The sequence below is a fragment of the Adiantum capillus-veneris genome, chromosome 21 (assembly GCF_014529385.1).
Source record: "Adiantum capillus-veneris isolate H3 chromosome 21, ASM1452938v2, whole genome shotgun sequence".
Taxonomy (NCBI): domain Eukaryota; kingdom Viridiplantae; phylum Streptophyta; class Polypodiopsida; order Polypodiales; family Pteridaceae; genus Adiantum; species Adiantum capillus-veneris.
In genome coordinates, this window is record NC_140951.1 from 143,090,278 (window position 1) to 143,099,492 (window position 9,215).

The 9,215-nt window shown below is 42.6% G+C and overlaps 1 protein-coding gene across 1 annotated transcript; it reads right to left on the reverse strand.

Annotated features, from left to right (window-relative positions):
• Positions 1-7,233: 7,233 nt before the first annotated feature.
• Positions 7,234-8,749, reverse strand: LOC147431865 (chalcone isomerase-like protein 2). The gene is made up of 6 exons (XM_086494330.1): positions 8,379-8,749; positions 8,232-8,249; positions 8,148-8,170; positions 7,905-8,063; positions 7,587-7,813; positions 7,234-7,495 (listed from the first exon to the last, which is right to left on the reverse strand). The coding sequence occupies exons 1-6, from the start codon at positions 8,732-8,734 to the stop codon at positions 7,325-7,327; spliced, it is 954 nt and encodes a 317-aa protein (XP_086350456.1). The 5' UTR covers positions 8,735-8,749; the 3' UTR covers positions 7,234-7,324.
• Between the last annotated feature and the right edge of the window lie 466 nt (positions 8,750-9,215).

Here is a 9,215-nt window from a genome sequence, read left to right on the forward strand (position 1 = left end):
TTAGCTCATGTAGATCTTGGATTAGGCCATGCTTTTATTACCTTCAACTTTGATGGATCCATACAATATGATCTAAGTATTGAATCTCTTGAAGGAAAAATTTTCTTTTGATTATTAAAAAGCGTGTTCTCCCTCAATGCTTGAAAAATCTCTTGGAGATGTTGCTTGTGTTCCTCCAAGTACTTGGAGTAGATGATGATATCATCAAAGAACACTCCAGTGAATTTGCGGTAGGGTCTAAAGATTTTCTCCATTAAACGATTGAACGTGGTTGGTGCATTAGTTAAGCCAAAAGACATTACTAGATATTCATAAAGACCAAACGTTGTAGGAAATGCGGTCTTTAAGATATCTTCATCCACTATCCTTATTTGATGATAGCCACTTTTAAGGTCAATCCTACTGAAGTAGGTAGAGCCTTGTAGCTTATCAAACAGATCTTCTACCCAAGGCACGAGAAATCTGTTTTTGATAGTAATATGGTTTAGTGCTCGATAGTCCACACACACATGCGGTATGTACCATCTTTATTTTGCACTAAAAGGATTGGAGAACAAAAGGGAGAGGAGCTAGGCCTCACCATCCCTTTTTCTACCAATTCTTATACTTGCCTCATGATCTCTTCTTGTCGAGCTTGGGAAACTCGATAAGGAGGCTTGTTAGGTGGTGAGCCTCCTGGTAGAAGCTCAATTTGATGGTCATCATCCCCTCATTTTGGAGGTAAGTCCATAGGGATATCATTGATGAACACATCTTGGAATCCTGTTAGAAAATTAGACAAGTCTAACTCTTCTTGATTCCTACCATTTACATTTGATGAAACACTAGGACCTTTTAGGGACTTTGACAAAAATCATGTACGCAAAAACTGAGCTCTTCATTGATTTATCAAAAGCAAGAGGATTTACAAGTGGTATAGTACGACCAAACTCACTAGCATCTATATACATGCTCTTTTCCCTGTAGGTGAAGTAAATTCTCCTTTCAGAGAATTTCATGTTGGCAGCCATGCAGTTGAACCATGGTGCTCCTAGGATAGCATCCTCCTGTTGGAGAGGAGAGATGAAAACGTCTTCTTTGTCGACGTAGCTTTGGACATGAAGCCTCAACTTTCCAATCAAGGGAGTAACAGAGGCTTGTTGTCTCTTGAAAGTGGTATCCGCAATTACAGTATCTCCCATCTCAAAGGCTTGAATGCCCAACTTGATGGCCAACTCCATTTTGATAAGAAGTTGTGAGTAGAGCCAGGGTCAAACAAGATGAAGGCATCATGTTCCCTTACCTTTTCCAAGCATACGAGAGAGGTGATCCTTTGCAATGAGCATCCTCTTTTGGAGCTTCGATAGTGGAAGCTCTAGGAGTCTCATTGCAGTCATTTCTCTTGGGGCAAGAACAATAGCCATGTCCTTGCTCGCCACACTTAAAACATTTATAGTCCTTGCGAAAAGCTTCAAGCTCTTCAAGAGAGAGTTTGTTTTCACCTTTATAAAGTCCCTTCTTCTTGGACCAATTGTTGTTGTTATTAAGATTGCCTTGGGAAGAATTTTGGGCATTGGTTTTTCCCTTTTCATCACTTTCGTCTTTGCTTTCCATGGGCTTGACAACCCGTCTAGCCCCTTGTTGAAAATTGATGCACAAAGCAACCATAGTGTGATGGATTACTTCGGTGATTGGACCAGGTCGTTGAGACTCGACCATCTCTTCAGGTAATCCTACACAAAATAGTTGCTTTTGCTCGACGAAGTCTATCTTTTGAAAGACAGTAGCATTGAGATGTAAATCCCAAAACTTGTCCACATATTTGTGAACAGACTCATGAGAGAGAAGCGTCAAACTCTGCCATTCGGTAAGCACTTTTTCCTTTGCATCGCTTGCAAGGAATTGCTTCATGATGGAAACTCGTAGAGTCTTCCATGTCTTTGGGACTTCACCATTGCCACGAAGGCTAGCCCACCATTGATGAGCCAATTTCTGGCCGCATCAAATTGTTGGATGAAGGGCAATATTTTGTCTGTAGCACCAAAGGTGCCATCATAGGTGAGAAAAGAGATACTCTTTCCTCCTCTTTGAACTTCTTGAGCTTTTGTGACCTTCGTCGTACAGAATAAGATTTACGATGTCCTCTCCTCTTGTATTCTCTAGGAGAACAGCTATAGCTTTCATCGGAAGAGGAGAAAGGTGAAGAAGAAGGAGAAGAGGGTGACCTTTTTCTTACCCTTTTTTTTCTTTGTTTCCTCTCTTCCCTTTCAGAGTGACAAGGAGAAGGACTATGGATTGACCGTTTTCTCTTGGGAGGAGTTGGCGACCGTCTAGACCATCGCCTTTGTGGAGCCACACCTTCAGAGGAACTTAGGGATTAATTACTTTCTCATTCTTTGGAATCCTCCTCTCGTATGGGAGAGAGTCTTCTTGTGGGGATCTCATCAAGAGGCCTCCTAAGCTCTCTCCTCTTGGAGAGGAAGGAAAATCCCATAAGCACCATCGCCTTTGTGGAGCCACACCTTCAGAGGAACTTAGGGATTAATTACTTTCTCATTCTTTGGATTCCTCCTCTCGTAGGGGAGAGAGTCTTCTTGTGGGGATCTCATCAAGAGGCCTCCTAAGCTCTCTCCTCTTGGAGAGGAAGGAAAATCCCATAAGCACGAAGTTGTTGAGTAACTTCGGCTTGCAAAGCAGGGTTGCCCATAGCTTGTTGCAACCTAGTGACAAGATAATTAACAAACATGGGGACATCATCATTACCACCTTCATGCGCAAAGTCAAAGTTATTAATGTTCATTCTACTCTCTTGGTTATTGTCAACCATGCTAATTAAACTTATGTATATATTACTTTGTGCTTTTGTACCCTCAAAACCTTAGTTGCTACTCTGCTTTACCTTTCAAAATTAGTTGCCAAGCATCCACACCCATGGTTTAGACACTATTGATTGCAAAGACTAGTGGAGAGGGTCTAACATTGCTATTGAGCTTGCTTGTAGCTCAATAATGTTAAAGCCAAAGGCAAGCCTCGAGAGGCTCCATTATCAAGACTATAGTTCCCATTGGTGTACCTCGAACTAAGTCCTTCTCAACCAAGATAATAAATCCCTATTCCACTTACCCTATTGCAATAAGCAGACCCAACATTTCATGAACAACTTAAGGATCTCTCTTCTTAAGCAAGAAAAGAGAAATCAATAGCTCTGACACCAATGTAATGGAAATGGCCTATGAACTTTGATAATAGCAAAATTAGGAGAATTAAAGAGAGCATTGTTGTGAGACATAACATAGAGGGTGAACTTAATTGATGGTAGCAACATAATCATAGTACTTAATTAACTTGGCATGCCCAATACTTTTGCAAGAGAGAGTTTAGAGATCTTGGCATCAATTGAGGACCGGATTTATGTGGAGTCGGTCTCCCCTCTAATAGGATTTTGTATTATAGATACTCCCATCAAGAGAGACTTGGTATAATACAAATCTTTGTATATCTGTGACCTAGATGATGCAATGAAGATGGAAAGCCTCATGCATCACAAGCATAACATAAACTTTGTAAAAAGCATTAACTATCCCCAGCCTCATTCCCAAGGGTTCAAACACCTTCAAAGGTGGAGAGAGCTAGCGGGAAATGAGGATAGGGAAGAGGAAGAAGAAACATTTATAGGAGAAAGAAGTAGTTCCTCACTTATCATCACTCTTCTTGCTAACATACATAATAGCATAGTAATGATGATTGAGAAGATGGAAAGCTTAAGCATTGAAGCATGGCTCTTGGTTAGATTTACATTCCATAGCCAAGAGTGTTGGTGTAAGCTTTCAACTTCTCTACTAGCTTGAAGGAGGAGATAGAGATTTCGCAATTTGAACTTCACACAATGTGTGTGTGTGTGTGTGTGTGTGTGTGTGTGTGTGTGTGTGTAGGCAAGGGGGGGGGGGGGGGGGGGGGGGGGGGGGGGGGGGTATACCCCCCAAACAACCCCCTTGCTTGCTTAGGTCGGACCCCCTCCTCTAGCACTCTCTGGCATTTGATTGAACCTCCTCAAGCTTGGCCAATCACATGCCTAGTGCATATCAACCAAGCATGCTAGCCTTGAAACAATCAATTTAATTAGCTAATTTTTCATTGGACCTCTCTAGGGATCAACCAATAGGCTTTGGACACTCCTTGAGGGCAACCTAGCTAGGGCCTTGACATGTGTCCTACTTGCCTCTTGAGCAAGGTGTGCTCTTTGAGAGAGAGAGAGAGAGAGAGAGAGAGAGAGAGAGAGAGAGAGAGAGAGAGGTCATCCAACCACCCCCGCTACTTGCATGGCTCGGCCCCCTCCTTGTAGGGATCTTGTTGACTTATGTGACACCGGGAGCCCTTCAACCTTGGGCCTGGTTCCACCACAAGCTTGGCCCTTAAGCCCCTCAAGATTGGGTCGGGTTTCCACCTCAAGTACAACCCTAACATCTCAAACATGACATGCACTCAAGCATCTCAGTCATCAAGCACCTCAAGCTTGGGCCGGATTCCCACCTCAAGCACAACCCTACCTTACCTAAGGTCAAAGGACTTTCAACACTAACCTTTGAAAGTCTTTAATGAAGCTAACTTCAAGGTCATTAAGCTCCATTAGCTAGCCTTGCTCTTTGACAGATCATCTCTCAACCCCTTTACCATTGGCCCCGTGTTGAGATAGACCCATAAGCACATGTTTAAACTCTAACCTTGTTCCCGGCTATTCTCCCACGTTAAATGATCACTTTAATAAGAGAAAATCATTTGGATTGGTTAGATATTAAATTTTAGGAAAAATTACCAAAATACTCCTCTAATTTGTGGAGAGTCCCAAAATACTCCTCAAATTTCAAAATTCCCAGAATACCCCCAATCGTTTGTCATAAATTCCCAAAATGCCCTTGGTTGTGAAATTAAATTTCTCCAAAGATTAAAAAGTTTGTAGCTTTTGATAAGAAGACTCGTTGCTTATCAATATAAGATGCTAAATCCAAAATTTAAGTTGATTATGTAGGCTTTGGAGATTAATTGCTTCATTATCATTAGACATAATTGCCTTTTTTTGCAAGGTAATTTGTGACAAATTACATGCTAAGCACGCAAAAACGGATCTCAGTTGTCAAAAAGAAATAAAGATTAAAAAATCTTGAACAATCCAACCAAAATAGATACAATGGCATTTTGGGAATTTTCAAAATTCTAAGGGTATTCTTGAAATTTCCACAAATTAGAGGGGTATTTTGGTAATTTTCCCTAAATTTTGAGACATGGCATACACATCAACCTAAACACTACCAAGCATAACATTTTGGCTCACATATCAACCATAGCAGTGCAAGTCACCTAGTTTGGCCCAACTATCGACAAAAGAGATGCCAAGCACAACTTTGTCCACTTTCATAACAACTGTCATATCTCTACAAATAGACTTGATCTACATCTTTTATCCCATTTTTTCATCCTCCAACGTAACGAGACGACATGGTTGCTAAAGACATACTACCCAAAGAGCAAGCCACCACATTGCCAAGAGAGAACATTGAAGGACCCAGAAATACTGGAGAAGAGGACACAACCATGGATGCATGGCCCTCTGTAGCCATCACTTAAGAAGAAGAACATGACCTCAAATGCAGATTGTTGAAAAAAGAGCTAAAAATGGTCAAAGGAGTTTGACCTACAAGAAACCATGAACTAGGTGGAAGATGTGGGGTACAACAATCGAAAGGCAAACCATTACAAAACCTCAAAAAATCCAACATCTCTCTCCATTTTTGTGAGGCTGATGAATTGTTAGGTCTGTCATCTCTTCATAATGTAGGCAAACAATATAGAGATATAAAACATGCTAAATAATACCTTAAAATGAAAGCCTACCATAACACATTACATCGATTCCCTAAGCAACGCCAACAATGTTAATCATGTTGATGTGCATGTCATATATATGAAGGATGTTGAAGGCAATTGCACTTTTAGACAATTTTTCCACAAAAATTACTTGAGAATCATAATCATGTAGTAAGCCTTCATCCCCTAAAAATGAACAAAGGCAAAACTTATATGGCCACATCACTTTTCTATTGATCGATAGGAAAAAAATTCAATGCATACAATTAACCGATTCGTTTTAGGTGCGCTTTTCTAGGAAGACAAAATGGCACGCACTCACATGGTTACTCATAGCGCACAGAAATTTATTCACATCCAACGTAATAATAGGTGGGTTTCATTTAATTCAAAAGTTGGTGCTCATTACGGCCTATCTTAGGAGATCCCTCCTTTGAACTCGAAAGGGAAAGTGGGTGGATTGTCCCATGTAGCATGAGGCAAGCAAGATGCAGGCAATTGGGGAGGTGGATGGCCACATCTAGTGGCAAGGCAAGCATGGGAAGCAGACGACTCAAGAGGGTCCTCCCTAGCAAGACACATTGGGCACGGGAGGAACTTCGAAATAGGGCATGTCAGGGAAGTGCTTTATTTTGGTGCACGGGGACTCCCAAACCCACGACGACCTGGCTGGACATGGTGATTTTTATAACCCAACACATGATGTAAGGACGCCCATTACCATGGCTCCATGCATAGCAATTATTATACTACCTTTCTTTTTGCACCGGCTCACAAACCCCCCATAGCATGGCAATTTTGCAACCCATCACATGATGTGACGAGGTCGCTTTATGTGGATGGCTACATACACATCAATTGTTATACTATCTATCTAGGGCGGCGAGCACATCCTCCAAGCAGATAATGTAATGAAATGTAGAGTGGAGCGAGTAAGTTCTAATTTTCAATGAAAAAATTCAAGAAAATGACTTCAAAATTTAAATTAGATCGATTGACAATTAAAAGAAGTTTGCAAAAACCCATTCCCTCCCATAGACACGAAGTAACACCATTGCAAGCATTTAATAAGGGGCAATGAGACAGGATTAACAATCGAGGTTCATGAGCCATGTCTCGAAGCAAACTATACCCAGGCAACGCAAAAATCAAGGAACTACAAAGTCCCCTCTCCCCCCTTTTGGCCCGGATGAGCTCATGTCCCACCTTCATGCCTTGACTTTCCACCTTCATGTGTCTTTTCACTTATACACTTACGATGTTTTGAAAGGATTTCTATTTTTCCTGAGTTTGAGAGGCCCTGATCCCTCTCTCTCACACACACACACACACACACAAACTAGTTTAATCGTGGCGTAAGAGAGTTGGGAGCGATATGTTTCAAGATATGACTCAGAGTAATGTAGAGATCATGATGAACCATATTGTAAAATGAACATTTTGCCGTGTATATGCGAGAATTTTATGACAAGAGTAAGAGCTCTCAGAGCAGGCGAAGCACGCCAGAGGCCAGAGATTTGAGAAGAGAGGGAGAGACGGCGGTGGGGCCGAAGAGCCACTCCTGCACTCCCCTCGCTACATTCTCATTCCCCACCTCCACCTCCACCTTCCAGCTGCCTGCCCCATCCACCTCGTTGCCCACTACTACGCTCACCTGCGCCATCATTCATGTACAATATACACAACAAACATCATATACACGCAACACACACGCACAATCATATTGTCTAAGCTCCTTCACATACCTGCAAGCGTGATGGCGAAGGCCAATACAGGAAAATGGAGGAGCCTTGTGTCAACCAGGCCTTCTTCTGGAAGAATTCCACCAGAGAATCCAAGGCTTCCTCCTCCTCCTCCTCATATAAATCTGCATATGCCAAGCGGTCGCGCACGCTCGACTGCAGCGGAGTTACAAACTGGCTTCCTTTCACCTCCTTGATTATCACCAGCTTTGCCAGCTTCTCTACCGGAGCTGCACTCTCACGCGCCGGCTCCATTCGTTAGCTATTCACTCATATCGATCTACAAGTATACATTAATAAGCCATGAGGAGGCGTAGCTACCTTTGCAGAAGCTTGGAAAGAAGGCACTGTCCTCTGCCGTCAGTTCCCCTTCACTCTTGCCTTTCCACTCCTTCAAGTGCTGTCCCAAGTCGGCTTCGGCGTACACTCCTATGCCGTAGAATTTGATTTGCAAGTAATGTATTTCCGTGTCATAAATCCCTGCACGGAGTAGCGTACGCACATTCACTAGTCCGCTTCTTAGATCGCTGCAGCATGTAATATTTAAGTGGAGTTAAGTGCTACCGTTTCCCAGAAGCAGCAGCTTCCTGGAGCTGGAGGAGGTGGAAGACATGGTTGTGGGGAAGCTCGCGCCTTCGAAGACCACACATTCCGATTCCGACCCCACTGTCATGACACGGGCGCGGCCAGAGTTGTTCAGTCGGTTAGGTTACAGCAAATCAAGCTCGACATGATCGGTCGCATAAATCAGGGCATGGCAACAACACATCAATTTCCATTTAATCAACTACTTACTGGCGTTGGCGTTGGCGTTGGCGTTGGCAAGACGTCGGAGAAAAGTTCAAGCACGCTCCGTGCTCTCTTCCGTTGTTAGGACGATCCCTCTTGTGGGCAAGGGCAACAGAAGAGTTGGAGGTGAAACTGTGAAAGAGCTGCAGCGGCGTTGCTTTAGGCAAGCCAATTGAGAGCGAGAGTAGTAAACGCAATGCTCGTGTGGAGGCAAGGTACCCGTCTTCTGCCACTCCACGTGTGCAGAACCAGGCAAGCCTCAAGGTTTGGTTCACATGGGAGAGGATTCTCAGAGGAAAAGAGGAAACATCCAGCGAGTCTTGCTTGGTGGGCCTTGCTATACGACATTTAGCATCTAGCATTGAAAAGAACAAGAGCAGGAATACTTTTTGTCAAGGACTGCATTGCATGAAAGGGATATACATTTTAAAAATGCTATAATGTTTTTAGGAGGAGACAAAGTTAAGTGCATCAATAATTAGAGATTATACGGATGGTTATAATTGAGATTATATCCAAGTGAAGTTGTACTGCTGTGTGTATTGATGAATGTTTTTTCTAGTTTACGTGCGTGCTACATGTAAATTGTTGCAAACAAAAAGTATTTTAAATTTTTCATCGAATGGTTGGTAGCACAGAACGTTGGCTCGCATATTTGAAGGTGGATGTCGAGTGTGTTTTGCCTTTCTTCTTTTATAGTTATTCCCGGTACAATGAATGAGGATGTTGATACATGTAACTTCACCTTCTGTGTTTTGCGTTATGGCATCAACAATGCATGTTACACCGTTTGCCGCACCGGTTGTCAGGTTGATGTTTTCAGTGATCATGCAGTGTACACCA

Coding starts and splice junctions, on each gene's coding strand:
- LOC147431865 (XM_086494330.1), bottom strand. CDS start 8,734: ATGCTAGATGCTAAATGTCGTATAGCAAGGCCCACCAAGCAAGACTCG. Junction 8,064..8,147: donor GCTGCTGCTTCTGGGAAACG/GTAGCACTTAAC, acceptor TACTCCGTGCAG/GGATTTATGACACGGAAATA. Junction 7,496..7,586: donor CTTCGCCATCACGCTTGCAG/GTATGTGAAGGA, acceptor ATGATGGCGCAG/GTGAGCGTAGTAGTGGGCAA.